General features: G+C 40.7%; 1 protein-coding gene across 1 annotated transcript in view; it reads right to left on the reverse strand.

The window, feature by feature from the left end:
• Positions 1–5,719: 5,719 nt before the first annotated feature.
• Positions 5,720–14,864, reverse strand: part of LOC129375910 (POU domain, class 2, transcription factor 2) — a 69,439-nt gene continuing 60,294 nt past the window's right edge. Inside the window, exons 6-16 of the mRNA XM_055055281.1 lie at positions 13,917–14,156; positions 13,164–13,278; positions 12,992–13,083; positions 11,797–12,042; positions 11,584–11,725; positions 10,621–10,769; positions 9,963–10,160; positions 8,762–8,810; positions 8,186–8,327; positions 8,028–8,101; positions 5,720–6,159 (exon numbers count right to left, since the gene is read on the reverse strand). Coding sequence (XP_054911256.1) covers positions 5,798–6,159; positions 8,028–8,101; positions 8,186–8,327; positions 8,762–8,810; positions 9,963–10,160; positions 10,621–10,769; positions 11,584–11,725; positions 11,797–12,042; positions 12,992–13,083; positions 13,164–13,278; positions 13,917–14,156 — 1,809 coding nt within the window. The 3' untranslated portion in view covers positions 5,720–5,797. The remainder of the gene's footprint in view (positions 6,160–8,027; positions 8,102–8,185; positions 8,328–8,761; positions 8,811–9,962; positions 10,161–10,620; positions 10,770–11,583; positions 11,726–11,796; positions 12,043–12,991; positions 13,084–13,163; positions 13,279–13,916; positions 14,157–14,864) is intronic.

Raw genomic sequence — 14,864 nt, forward strand, 5'->3', positions numbered from 1 at the left:
AGCGACCCTAATCCAATTTGTGTTTTTTTTCCTGAATAAAACCTGAATCTGATCTTCCTGTGAAAACCTCGACACACATCGGGGGTTTAGAATCTGACCCACGGCCAAACAGCGCGCATCTTTTTCTTCTTCTTCTTTATGGCAGTTGGCAAAACACTGACGCTCGCTGCATGTCTTAGTGCGCCCTCTACTGCGCATATGAAAAACGTTCAGGTCATTTGCATGGAAGATGCCACACAAGTCATATTTGAAAGTTTGAACGAACATGCAAAAAACAGATTTTACAAAAAAACCTGCAGTGTGAATGTGACCAAAATTTGACTTTCTGCTTGGGGATACAGACAGGAAATAAACCACACAGAGACAGGAAGTGACTTTGGTCTAAATTCGCACTTTATTTCTAACACTTACAGGTTTGTTCTTGCCCCCCAGCATCCCTCCCTCCCACACCCCGGAAAACAACAGGCACACAGATAGCGATGGGTTAAGGGACAGAAACAGAACGGTTTCAAACCCAAACGTTCCAACAGAACCAGGTTTCAGAAACAAACTCAGACAGAGAGAGTCTTGAACAGCATATCGTTAGCATGATCGTTAGCATGATAGAAACAGAAACCCCCCGTAGATACAGAGTGGTGCCTCTCTGAGCTTCATCACCACCATCTTTAGGCTTTATTAAAGAACACTTTAGGAGTTCCCGTCATAAAATCGCCAGGGTTGTACAATGCGGAGAAATCAAAGTGGAGCTCTTTGGTTTTCACTGTTGAGGTTTTTTTCTTTAGCAGTAAAATCTATCTTTGCTGTCCTCTTAACCTTTGGATTTAAGCTGCATTGTAGAAAAAATAGAAAGGAAATACTTTTTAGCTTTCTCCTCGATAAATCAAGAACACGGGCCAGAAGTTATTCTCTCATTTATTCTGTCTGCTAGTCGCTCACTGAGGCCATCAGAAAGTCTTATTTCATGGAGATGGTTGCAGTAAAATAAACATTCACATCCACAGAAGAACTACAGTAGAAAACGCCCGCTGTATCCGTGTTTATATGAACATCAGGCGTTCGTTTCCTTTAATTCGTCACTAACAATATATATATATACACGTGGAATGGCGTGTGTTTGTGGTGCAGCGGCTCGCTGTGGCAGTTTTTAACTTTGGTATCATTCTCGGTCGCCACCGCAGTCCGACTGCACAGGCACACAAACAGATGGAGAGAAAAATCAACATGAAACGCAGAAAACCAGGTTGGAAACGCCTCTGACAGAAATGATGAGCGCGCACACACCCCGTCCTCTCTGTCAGACCCTCAAGCACCTCAGTGAAAATGGAGGTTAAAGCCTTTAAACGGTTCACATCCCTCACTCCTGAGTTCAGACACGTCTTTGTTTTAGTTTTCATCTTTAAAGCTCGAAAGTCTATTTGGTTTTTTTCATCAGAGCATCAGAGGTATTTGTTTTGAGTCCTGATCCCGCGACGGGACGAAGGGGAATCGGAAAGCTTTCCGGAGAACAGAGGAGAAGTGAACGCAGGAAATTCACTCTGGATTTAAAATCAAGTTAGAGGATATAAAAAACCGATAGAAATGTGTCAAAACACTGATAAATGTGAGAAATGTGGAGCATGGTTTCTGAAACATGCTTCATGCTGCAGCCAGATGGATATCTGGTACAAAAACAGACAGATTGGACATTAAAAAGGGTTTTCAGTTACTTTATAACAATTTCTACTAAAGACATTAAAAAGAATCGCAATTAGGACTAATCGCATTAATTGTGATGAATTGACTATCAAGTAATCTAGTAATCAAATAATTTACTGGAGTATTCAGACCATCAGTAATTAAGCCAAAACTGTAAGAAAACATGTACAATTAATTCAATTAATCAATTAATCCTCAGAATAACTGATAGAATAGCAGTGGCTAAAATAATTGTTGGATAAATCCTAGAAAATTTAGATTTAAAACTAAATGTGTATGTTTTAGGCACTGAAGCAGCAGAGTGCCAAAGAGTGGAAGTTAAACTAATCAGGTAAAAAACAATATTTCTGCTGATAAATATGTGGATGAAAATAGAGAAAATCTCTTGTTTGAGTCGTTGATGGTTGGAGAGTCATCTGCTGCCCTGATTGGTCCAATTAAATTGGAAAAATTTAAATAAATTTAAATTTCTCACCATTACAAAATACCAAGACCCATAGAAGAATAAATTTTGCAGCATATATTGCATTTAAAATGTAAACCTCCACAAATGATAAAGTTTTGGTCACTGCAGTAAAACATGAAGAATCAACAAATTAAGAGATAAAATTTTTAGACCTGTAAAGATTTACTCACATTTTTAAATAAAAACTTACTGGGGAAAATGAAGGTCAGTGGAAAAATGTAAATGTATGATATGAACGTTAGAAAAATTAAGGCGTTTTATTAGAATTTAAAGAGGAATTTGTGACTTAAAGCTGAAGTCTGAAGGAAAAACGCATCAGAAGTCAGCAGAACAAACTAACTGTGAGTTTCCTGGTTTACATTCCTCCTCTTCCTCGCTCTCCGTCTCGGTTAAAAACAGTCACTAAAGTTTGTTTTGGTTTGAAACAATCTGAAGAACGCCTCTCTGTAGGTACAAGCCTCACACGAACCCCTGAAAACGAGTACAAAGGTCAAAAAGACTCAAATAGAATCCAATAAATACATAAATAATCAATAAATAAACAAAGTGAGGGACAGAGAGGTTAATAAAATACATTACACTTTTTTCCCTAACACCCTCCCCCCACCCAGGAAAAGCACACATCTCCCTCATACAATAAATACAAATATCTTTTTTTTTTCCAACAAAGAACACATGAGAGAGGAAAAAGTTTTAAAGCTTTTGGTTCAGAAATCGTCGTCTTCGGTTTTCATCGGAGGATAAAAGTCCCAGCCTCGGCAAAAATGAGAATCAGATCAAAGGAAGAAACGGTTACATTCCCACTGAAAGTTAAAAATCTGTCTCCCGAACGCCCGTCACCATCCTCATCAGCATCCTCATCACCATCCTCATCAGCATCCTCATCACCATCCTCATCAGCATCCTCATCACCATCCTCATCACCATCCTCATCAGCATCCTCATCACCATCCTCATCACCATCCTCATCACCATCCTCATCACCATCCTCATCAGCATCCTCATCACCATCCTCATCAGCATCCTCATCACCCTCCTCATCACCATCCTCATCAGCATCCTCATCACCATCCTCATCAGCATCCTCATCAGCATCCTCATCAGCATCCTCATCACCATCCTCATCAGCATCCTCATCACCCTCCTCATCAGCATCCTCATCACCATTCTCATCAGCATCCTCATCACCCTCCTCATCACCTGCTGCCTGCAGTTCTGTGTCGCTGCAAAATAAAACCTGCTGGTTTCAACGCTGGACTGATTTTCTCCGTCTGTTCTTGACTTTAGTTTGGTCTTCAGTGTAAAAAGCAACACTGATTACAAAAGTAATATTTTTAACTACCATTTTTGCTCAAATTGAAAGATTCTCATCTCTTCACATTTTTCACTAAATAGTGCAAAAACAGTAAATGGTGGATAATTACTTTGATTTGTGTTCAAAATAAAAAGTGCAGAAAAACAAAATCTTTAAGTATTTCAAATATCCAAATTCACTTGAAATAAGATTAATTTAACTTTTCAGCAAGAAATAGTTTGTTTTATGTCAATAATTCCTTAATATTGATAAAAAAGTACAAGTTTCTCTTCTCATATGGGACATTTTTTTGTTTTGATACAAAAACGAGAAACAAGTCCAGGTTGAAAAACAGAAACAGCCATAATTTCGATCAGTTTGCGCTCAGACATTCGGACACACAGTCACTCAGCTTGTGCATTGGTTTGGTTCTTCTATTTGGTTTGGTCGTGTTTTGTCTAAAAAATAACATTTTGGTTTCCTGGATGAACTGCACAGCATATTCTCCCCCTGCTGCCTTTCATATATCTTGGAAGCTACATTTTCACAGTCGTTTCCAAACATTTCAAGAAAAAGAGCAACAGAAGAGGCGATGGGAAGGTATGAACGTAGCATCGGGGAAACAGACACAAAGGAAAAATAAAAAAATCTAACATATAAATTGTGAAAGTCAGTTTGTTGAGGTTGTTCCTTAATCGGTCCAGGAGTGGAGCGAACAAAGCCGGGGAGGGGGCCGGATCCGGACCGAGGGAGTGATTCTGTCTGCTGAAACGAAAACAGCGATCACAGACGAACAGACAGACGCTCACCCCTCCGCTCCCCCATCACTCTGTTTGTTTTTGGTTTAACTTCTGACACAGAACAAGAAGCAGAAGAAGAAGAAGTAGGTTTTGGTTTTGGGTAGTTTTTTTTTTTTTTTGGTCCGCTGCTTCAAGCACACTTCGTCCTGCTCCTCTTCTTCGTCCTGCTCCTCTTCTTCGTTCTGCTCCTCTTCTTCGTCCTGCTCCTCTTCTTCATCCTGCTCCCCACCTTCGGCTCCTTCGGCTCCTTCGGCTCCTCGGCTCCTCTGCTCCTCCTCGCTTGTTTTGGCCCTTTGATCTGATCCTTGGAGATGAAGGAGAGGGGCAGATGGGTTGGAGGGCAGCAGGTTTTTTGTTTTTTTTGTAGGTGGTGTTGGTGGAAGGGGGGACGTCGGTGTTTCACCTCCTTTTGTTCTTTTTTTTTGGTCTTTCTTATGCTTGTATTTGTGTGTGAGGTTTGTCTGGACACTCGTCTCCCGGGCGAATCCAGAGACGAACGCTGCCAGAGGCAATGCTTTGGTATCCAAGAGTGACGTCTGGAGGATGACATGATGATGGTGGGATGGTGGTGGATAATAAATCAAAGAAGGCAAATAATGTTAAAAAACAAAACAAAAAAGAAACAAGAAATCCCTCGACAATGTGTCCACGTCTGCTTTAGTAGAAGGTAAATCCTCTGTAGGCTGAGCTTGAGGTGTTTCCTTTGGTTTCACAACATTAAGATGAATGAATTTACTAAAAAACTCAGACACCTAATTTCAGCTTTTTAGGATTAACATAGTTTTCTTCTTCCGGTCAAGGTGAGCAGTAGTGTAAATGCAGGCAGGCGGATCATTGTAAAGCTGGAAAGTGAGAGGTAGGTAAATATCCTGCAGCTGTAAAAACATGGGATTATAAATTCCTCAAATGTCGATGATTAGAAATGATAGAAAAATAGATGTTCTGACTGACAATGGAGAAAGAACTGAATCCTGAGTGGAATGGAGGATGTTTGACACAGAATAATAAAAGTTTTTTTGAGCTAAAGCTTTTCTCTCCGTTTGTTGGTTGGTTTTTTTTTGTCTTTCTTTTTTGGTTTTCAGTTTTTGGTATTTGGAGATTTTGGTTTACTTCTTTGCAATGTTTGGGTTTCTCTCGGAAAACACAAACATTTCAGTTTTTTCCCTCAGAGCTTCTGAGCTTTTCAGACAAGTCTCTCCTCCGTTTCGTTTTTTTGTTTTTGGCGTTTACTTCACGATGCCGAGCGAAAACACAAAAGCTCCTCTCCAGCTGTAGGTCATTATTTGGTTTCAAAGTTCCCCTCCTTCGTTCTGCGGTTCTCTCCATCCTCTCCATCCTTCCTACCCTCTTCACCTCCTTTCCCTCGTCGGTCTGTGTGTATTTTTGGCTTCGGGAGACTTCAGAGGGGAAAAAAGGCAAAACAGAGACAATCTAGAGATGGATCAGACGGAGAGATGGCTTTGGTTGAAAGGCGATGTTGTAGATTTTGATTTTTAAAGCTCTGCTCCTCCTCTTCCTGATGCGTTGGCTGTCGGTCGGCGATCACTCGGCCATGGCTCCTCCCAGTGGCGGCGGCGAAGCTTCGCTGAAGGAGCAGAAAGAGGCGGGGCTTGAACAGGGAGACGCAGACTCCTCTGGGCAGGAAGTGGGGCTCATGAGGTTGCTGGTGCCGCTGGGCGAAGATTGGCAATATGAGGGTCGGGGGCCGCCGCTGACCAGCCCCAGAGGCATGGAGGACGTGGGCGTGGAGCTGGTCACCATCGGCAGGAGGCCGGGGCGGTTCAGGAAGAGAGAGGGGCGCAGGGAGGCGGGGACGGAGTGACCGCCATGCCCACTCAGAAACATGTGGCCCGGCGCCCCCTCCAGGCTGGAGATGGGAAGCTGCCCGCCGCTGGCTGCCAGCGCTGAACCAAGCAAGGACGGCGAAAGAAGGAAATAAAAGAGAAAGTGAATAAATACAGAATAAAATTACAAAGCCTTCTACAAAAGATGGGGGAATGTTTTTTTGCTTGCATTCCCAGGCAGAACCTTTGCATTTTCTTGCAATAATATACAAGGCAGTTCATGCAGCAAAGTCTTTCTGCTACAATCTCATATTTAATATATTTTATATTTTTTTCTTTACTGATACAACAAACGTTGGAAAACCACCAACGTAAAATGCTCAGTTTTCATTGATGGTCTTTAATATGTGCCCTTGTAAATTGACATGTGTTATCACTGACTGCATACAAAATAGACCAAGGTTTAATTTAATAATTTATTGCAAAAGAGCACAAAAGGAAACAAAATCCCAAATCCCTGAAGGTATGAAATAATGTCATTAAGGAGAAAATAAACCACAGCGAACAGCAAGAGGGAACGGATATAGCAGGACGATGGAAATGAGGATGACAGAGAAAACCGCAGATTATACAGGTAAATATCACTCAGCGGATTAATGGATTTGAAATGGATCATTTTCCAGACACCAAAAATCTTTAACTTATTGCTGAGAAATAATTAGGTGTTTTTTCAAGTGCTTGGGCTGTTTTTAGAAAAACTTCAGACAAAACTGGAAGTACAAAAATATTAACAAGAAATCTGCAATAAATAATGTGCCAATAAATTAACATAGTTGCTTTGACATAATTTCTAATTGTCTTGTATTTGACTAACTTTACATTCTAAAACACTAATTAAAAGAAACTTAGCCTATGTTCACATAAATTGACCTCTTGCCTCCATTTTTAAAGTTCTTGTTTTGAAACAATGACAGAAGTCTAGCATTGCACTACACTGCCCCCTATGGGTTTGGCATATTTAAAACAACAATCAGGATGAAAACGTTTCTGAAACCGATCCCGATGTAAAGATATTTTTTAAACGATGTGGTGATATTTGTTTGTGTAAAAACCAAGATTAAGTCAGAAGAGAATGAAGGAAGGATGAGGACCAGACATGCACAACTCCACCGTTTATCTAAAAAATAAAGGCTTCAAGGCTTTAAAAGACTTTTCTGCTAAATTACAGATTAACTCTCAGTTGAAGTGGCAGCATCTTTCTGCTTCCAGTGTGTTACTAAACACTTAAATCCATTACAGCGCCGTGAGTGTAAACATTCACATAACGCATGTGTGGCCCCAGAGGGAGCCAAAGCTGCAATCCTCTGCTGTCAACACTTCATTTCAGGCCCGTCTTTTCACCCAGGCTCCTCTTTTATTTCCTCCCTCAGCCTGAAACCCTATCAGCGGCGGCGCTGCCAGAGCTGCACTTTCCATAACGGACTGTATCCTTCTCATCAACACAAGGCCCGGAGGACGGCGGCGCTGAAAAGAGAGATGTTCTGTGGCGCTATAGGCAGATGCAGGATTCAAAGCTGGGTTATTTGTGATGCTTAATTGATTTGGCGGCAGATCATCTCACTCAGAAAGGGGGAAAGCCGGTTATTTAGCCAACAGGGGCGGACATTGTGAGGGACGGGATTGTGTCTGTTGACTGTTGACTGTAAGCTGACTCGGCCTCCTAAGCTCTGCCATAAGGAGGCCTTGCCAGTCTGTGATAATAGCGCGCCATTGTATGAGAATGAAATTGAATCTTTCACCATACTGAGCGATTCAAAAACTCTGTGCTGAGGAGGAAGAGGATGAAGGCTGGTGGTGACTGTCACCTGAGGCTTCACAAGAGAAATTAATTTCAGGCAGAGCGGATGAAGGGTGAAATGGGAAGTGGTTTTTGGAAATGGAGACCAGAGGGGACACACACACACAGAAACACACACTGGGTTGGTTACCTTGCATGGTAGCCAGAGGATTGCTGCCAATGAGGGCCTGGTTCATCCCTGTGCTCACTCCCATCATTGTGTTCCTGAAATGATTCCCATAAACAAACATCAGACATCCGTCTGGATGTTTCTAAAGGTGTGATTTTGTGTTTAGAGGTGAGACCGACCCGGTGGCGAGCCCGGCTGTGCCGAGGCTGGAAGGAGCCGGGCTGGCTGTGCTGTGAGGAGGCGGAGGAGTGGCAGACAACGACATGGCCACCGAGCTGACCGGGGTCATAGGGCAGGAAGCTGAGGGTGAAGAGCTGGCTCCTACGATGAAGAGGAGAAGCACAGTGGAGCGTTATGAACATTTCGCCGTTCTTCTTCCTCTGCGTCTCCATAGCAGGGAGAAGTTCGAGGCTACACGGTGCGAGCCACGGCTCAACGGGGCAATAAATTTCCAGCTGTGTTTGTTACTTGTCAGGTCGTTTGTCAAATCCGAGACGCCCGGGATTGCTCGGCCTGCGGCCGCGGCCGATAAATCACCGGGACGAGTCGTGACTCATGGAGGTAAACAGCTCAAGACTGGAGCCGTGGCTCCATGTCAACAAAATATCACTGTGTTCTGTTCCCGTCTTTCTCTGGCCGAAATCATTTTTAAGCGTTTCATCAAAGCGGCAGACAACGCGGACGCATCAGGAACCGTTTCATCCGTCTGCGAGCGACCTTTGGGTTTAAACTCCCAGCAAGTAATTACAGCTCACCTGTTGTGCTGAGGCTGGTGGTGACCTGGGACAGACTCTGACTCGATATCTGGAGGAGAGAGAAAATCATCCACTTTCAGCTCACTCTGCAAAAAGAGGCTCAGGTCTGGTTTCTAGTGCAAATATCTCAGCAAACCTGAAGTAAGACAAAACTAACTTACAAGCAGAGGTGGGACGAGTTTCCAAATACTGAACTGCAGTAAGAGCAGCACTACTTCAACATATTTTCACTCAAAGTGAAAAGTAGCCATCCAAGAAATTTCTCCAGTAAAAACGTATTTGGTAAAAGGTTTACTCAAGTACTGAGTAACAGCCTGAGTTATCAATCATTTAATATTTAAAAATTGCATAATCAGATGGACTAAAATATAAAGTTTAGTGGAAATTTTGGTATTTTAAGAACAAAATTACAATAATTCATATGAGTAATAATACATATATAAAACAAAATCAGGCAAAAGAAAATGTTTCCAAATCAGTTTTCAATAAAACGTTTGAAACTTTAACAAAACTGCAGGTGTGTGTCTGTCTGGGTTGTTTTTGGTCAAAACGTGTTTGTTCTTCATTCAATGGGTAGAAAATTTTACTCAAGTAAAAGTAAAAAGTACAGCGTAGTAAAAATACTCCTAAGAGGATTTTTTCCCCAAAAAAGTTACTCAAGTAAATATAACAGAGTAAATATAACTAGTTACTAAACTGTGCAAGTAATTTCTCAGCAACAAAAAGTGGCGCACGTTAAAAGTTTTTTTTTACTTCAGTTTTTGGTTTGTACTTCCTCTAAAAACAGTCCAAGTGCTTAAAAACAAACCGCTGTTTATTTTTGGTGTCTGGAAAATGAGCTCTTTCAAAAACCTCCAGAAAGCAACCCCTCCACACAGGCAGAAGGGACCGCAGTAAAATCTCATTATCCAAGAATAATTTTGTGAAAAAAACATAAGCCCATACAAAACATATTTATGTTTTATATAAAAATAATAGGCCATCGCTAATCCAATAATTCCTTAATATTCATGAGATTATAAGTTATGAGTGAAATTACCTGCCAGTGGAACAAGATTTTGTACTTTTTTACCAAAATTAAGGACTTTTTAAAAACAAGCTCCTATTTCTGTCAGTTTGGTTTGTCTTATTTTAAGTGTGCCAACATATTTGCGCTGAGAACCAGAACAAAAACAGTGCAGGGCTCGGTTCTGGACGGTACCATGTGGGGGCTGTAGCAGTGGGCTTTGTGCGTCACGACAGGCGAGGTCTGGCTGGGCAGCGGTGGGGTGCTGCTGCTCGACGGGTTGATGCGCTTCTCCTTCTGCCGGCGGTTGCAGAACCAGACACGGATCACCTCCTTCTCCATGTTGAGCTGCTCCGCCATCAGCAGGATCTCCTCCGACGTCGGCTTCTGGTTCTGGAGCAGCAGAGGAGGGGAAAAGAAATACATCTTTGGAAAATCCGGATTAGTTTTTCACCAATCCATCTGGGATGATGGATTGGTGATCCATATGAATTAAATAATCTCTGCATAGTTTTTGTTAATATCAAAACAATAAGTTAAAAAAAATATAAGAATAAAATATTTAGATTGCAATCAGTTAAAATGAGTTAAAACACCTAAACTATCATATTGTTAAACTTTGCTCTTGAAATAATTAGCATATAAATATAATTCATGTACAATTTTTATTGTTTTTTGCCACATTGAAAATTTCAGGCTTCTGAATAAAGAAAAAACAGAATAAAACTTTTACATATCTATCAATTATTCAAACTAAATCAATTCTAAAAATCAGCTTTTTTTGGGAATATGTTGTTGAACTAAAACAAATCCTGATGTTTTTATGGTCTTTTCATTTTTATCCGTCTCGTACCGTGCTGAAGTTGCGCTCCAGAACCACTCGAACGTTCGTCTCGATGCTGGTGCGTTTCTTTCTGCGTCGGCCGGGAAGTCCTTCGATGCCCAACATGGGGGAGGAAATGGAGGACGGACTGGGCAGCATGCTGTCCACCGCCATCGTTTCTGCACGAAAAAGCAAAATAAAAATAAACAGGTCACCAATTAGAAATTAGAAAACGAAAAAGAAAAAAAAACAAAGATTATTCTCTATGTTTAACAAAATCATAAATGATTCCACAATAATTAAAGATTAAGTAAAGATTTCTTAATTTTGTTTTGGGGAGAAAATGAAGATAAGTAAAAATTCAGAAAATATATGGGTTTAATCTCAGAAATCAGAATAATTTATAGAGACAAAAACCTCAACAAAAAAACTCTTAATCTATAACTACAACTTGCAAAATACCTACAAAACAACACAAAATTAAATATTTATTGTATTTTTTTAAAATATAACTCAGTAAGGTAATTTAAATTTAATCTGCCTATTTGCATAAGTATTAAAAACCAACCCAAACTAAAATCACATTAAAATAAAAACACCAGATTTATAAGCAGTTTCAGATCTCGGTGCTTCCTAATGTCATGAGTTATGGAGTACCACAGGGTTCTGTACTCGGGGTCCTTTTTTTTATAAAATCTGCATTACTATTTTAATAATAACTTTTTTTGTGTGTGAATCCAAAACATAAAAACCTCAACAACTTAATCTTTGAGTTTTGACCTCTTTGGAGCAGATGTTTTATAAACCTGGCTGTGTAAGCGGTTTGTTTCTGTTAATCTGGAGTTGTTCCAATCCGCTGTCACCACATACTTGCTGCTAACTCATCGCCATAAGATAAAGTTTGTCAACTTGAATAACTGAACTTGACAGGACTTGCTGATGTTCTATGAAAAAATGTTTGTTCTGATAAATTAAATGAAACTTCTGCCTCACCTGCGTCACTCAACCACTTCTCCAGCAGTGGCTTCAGCTTGCACATGTTCTTAAAGCTCAGGTTTAACGCTTCGAAGCGAGAGATGGTGGTCTGGCTGAAGTCATTTCCGTACAGTTTCCCCATTGCCACGCCAACGTCACCCTGATAGAGCAGATTACAAGTTAATATGCTGAGCTGCGTGTTCTGTCAGCCTCTCTGCAGCTCATTTTCACCTGTGTGAATCCGAGCTTAATGCGCCGCTGCTTGAAGGTTCGAGCGAACTGCTCCAGCTCCTCCAGGTCGCTCGGCTCTTCGCCCATGTGAGCCGTCTGACCGCCGGGATTCAAGCCGGAGGTCAAGGAGGAGGCCATGGTGCTGCTGGATGCAGCGACAGACGTTACGACGCTGCTGCTTCCGCTGGCGGCTACAGAGGCTGCGCTGCTGCTGCTGCTGCTTCCTGCGTCGCTGCTTTTCTCCCTCTGCAACATCAGGAGGCAAAAAGTTACTCTCAGTTCACAGCTGATTCTGATTAGAAACAGAAACATCTCTTTTCAACAGAAAACATCAGAATGAGTAAAGTAACAGATTATTCAGATAAAGATTATTCAGTTAACCGCTTAAGCCTATTTTATACCATATTAGAAATACATTTAAAGATGCAAATAATTCAATTACTTTTTTGAATAAGAAAATAAAAATGGTATTAATGGTGCACACCTGATCATTTGTAGCAAAGGAGGAACCTATGGCTAAGAAATACCATGTACTAATCCACTGATTGTTTTTGGATCAAGTAATGGAGACTCAATGATTTCTTTTTGCATAATTTGAACCAGGTGAAGCTAAAAGTGACGCTGTCGGATTCCTGGATTAACATATTAACAAACAATAAAGGCTTTTCCATCTTAAATAAAAAAATCTTTATTTTATTTTGTTCAGTTTTTGATTAATTACTGCTCTAACTGTGTTGTTCCTTCAGCAAATGAAAGTCTAGTTAACGATTAATCTGTAATGGGATTAGTCAAATATTACTTCAACAATCAATCATTTTAAAACTGACAATTACTGCTTGTTCTTATCACCCAGGTTCTTCTGAAAACCTCAAGAGGTGTTCCTGTTTCTCTTTAAAGAGAAGATATTTTAGTTTAATGAGAGATGAAGTTTTCTCATTTAAATAAGATAAAACTGTATTTATTAACTGAAAGCTAAACACTTCTGTACCTCAGTTTTCACATATTTGTAGAAATTACTTTGAGTTGGTCTGTCACATGAAATGCTCCAAAATACACAGAACTGAATTGAAACCTGATGTTAAAGTGCTACAGAGAAAGACATAAACAGTTTTCTTTCAGCAGGGCTGCTATGCGGTGCATAAAAAAGGTTTTATTTCGGTTTCGTGTTTTCTGTCCCTGTGAAAAGATGCATTACCTGTGCTTGGAGTCCCATGCGAGGCGGGCTTGTGAGGAGGCCTCCGGCACTTTGCTGAGGTAGTTGGATCAGATTTGCTGTTGAGAGCAAACCTGAAAAAAGAAAGAAGAACCAATTAAAAACAAAATAATCCAATTGATCAGTGACAGCAGAGAGGAGTTTGTGTCCTCACCCTGCTGGGTCTGCTGCGCCTGTGTGGGCTGGGACAGGAGGAACTGGGCCGGCGACTGGAGTGGATGACCCGGCATCAGAACCAGCTGCTGGAGCTGCAGAAGCTGCTGGATGTCCTGCAGCAAACACACACAAACGCAGGCACGCCCCCCACACACACACAAACGCACGCACACACCCCCCACACACACACACACACACACACACATATTTCAGAGGTGACTCACACCAGGCTGGCTCTGTGTGAAGTAATCAGTGTCGGATCAATACCGGAGTTTCAGATTAAACTCCTGAAATGTTTTCGCAGTCTCAACTCTGTCACTGCTTTTGATTTGCTCTTAAATGATAGTTTTTTTTTTTACCTTTTATTTAGAAGAAATGCACACTAGTTTGTTTGATTTCCTGTTGATTGTTTTTTAGGTGGCGGTAATCCTCTTCCTTTTGTCTATTCATTAATAAAAAAATAATTATTTTTTCATAATTATTGTGGTGTGGGGATGTTTTACAAGCCTGGAATGGATCAAAATTATCTGAGTTATTTTGAATAGAGATTGTTTGTTTGAAATATGAGCAGAATGGCTTACAACTGAAACAAAACAAATTAAACTCACATCTTGAGGTTCCACTGTATCATACTTAAATCACAAATATTGGTATCAATGAAAGTGAAAGTGGTATGAAAGTGAAAGTGAAAGTGGTATGAAAACATGCAGCATTGAACACCTCAAGCCTCTCCTGATGAATCTGACGTTACCTGCGCGGTCAGCTGGATGGGCTGCGACAGCGCCAGCTGTGGAGGCGGAGCTTGGCCCGGTTGCTCCTGTTTGGTTGGCTGTTGCTGCTGCTGCTGCTGATGCTGATTGGCCTGATGCTGCGCGGCGGCGGCGTGGGCGGCGGCGTGAGCGGCGTTGGACTGCTGCACGGCGGCCGCCAGCAGCTGAGCCTGAGCCTGCTGGAGGAGCAGCTGCTGCTGGGCCGGGAGGAGAGCGGCGAGCTGCAGGGAAACAAAACCAAAAACAGTTACATTTACTCTTCTTGAAAAAAAATCACTTTCAGGAGTATTTTTCCTACTTTTACCTTAGTTATTTTATTATGAAGTATCTCTACTCTTACTCAAGTAAAATTTCTGCTTTCTCTACTCACTGAATGAAAAACAAACATGTTTCATCAGTTTTATCACTGATGAAACTCACTTGGAAAAACTTTCTTTCAGCTGATTTTGTTACATTTTGATATTTATATGAATTATTGTCATGTTTATTCTTAAAATACCAAAATTTCCACTTAACTTCACATTTTGGTCCGACTGGTGATGTAATTCTAAACTATTTAATGATTGATAATTTGATCAGCTACTCAGTACTTGAGTAAACTTTTTTGCCAAATACTTTTTTACTTTTACCTGAGTAATTTCTTGTATGGCTACTTTATACTTTTACTTGAGCAAAAGCACATTTTAGTAGTGCTACTCTCATTTTATTATAATTTATGGATGATCTGCCCACCTCTATCTAGTTCATTTACTTTGGATCGACATGATTAGCTTCTTCTTCTTTTGCTCTTTTTTTAGTTTGTTATTTTGTTTGTATTTCCTTTAAATCTTGTAAAGCACTTTGTTTTGCCTTGTAGCTGAAAATGTGCTATATAAATAAAGTTACCTTTGCCTCACACTTTATAACTTAAAATTAAACATAAATAAGTA

This window comes from Poeciliopsis prolifica, unplaced genomic scaffold, assembly GCF_027474105.1.
Source record: "Poeciliopsis prolifica strain line A6 unplaced genomic scaffold, Auburn_PproV2 SCAFFOLD041, whole genome shotgun sequence".
Classification (NCBI taxonomy): domain Eukaryota; kingdom Metazoa; phylum Chordata; class Actinopteri; order Cyprinodontiformes; family Poeciliidae; genus Poeciliopsis; species Poeciliopsis prolifica.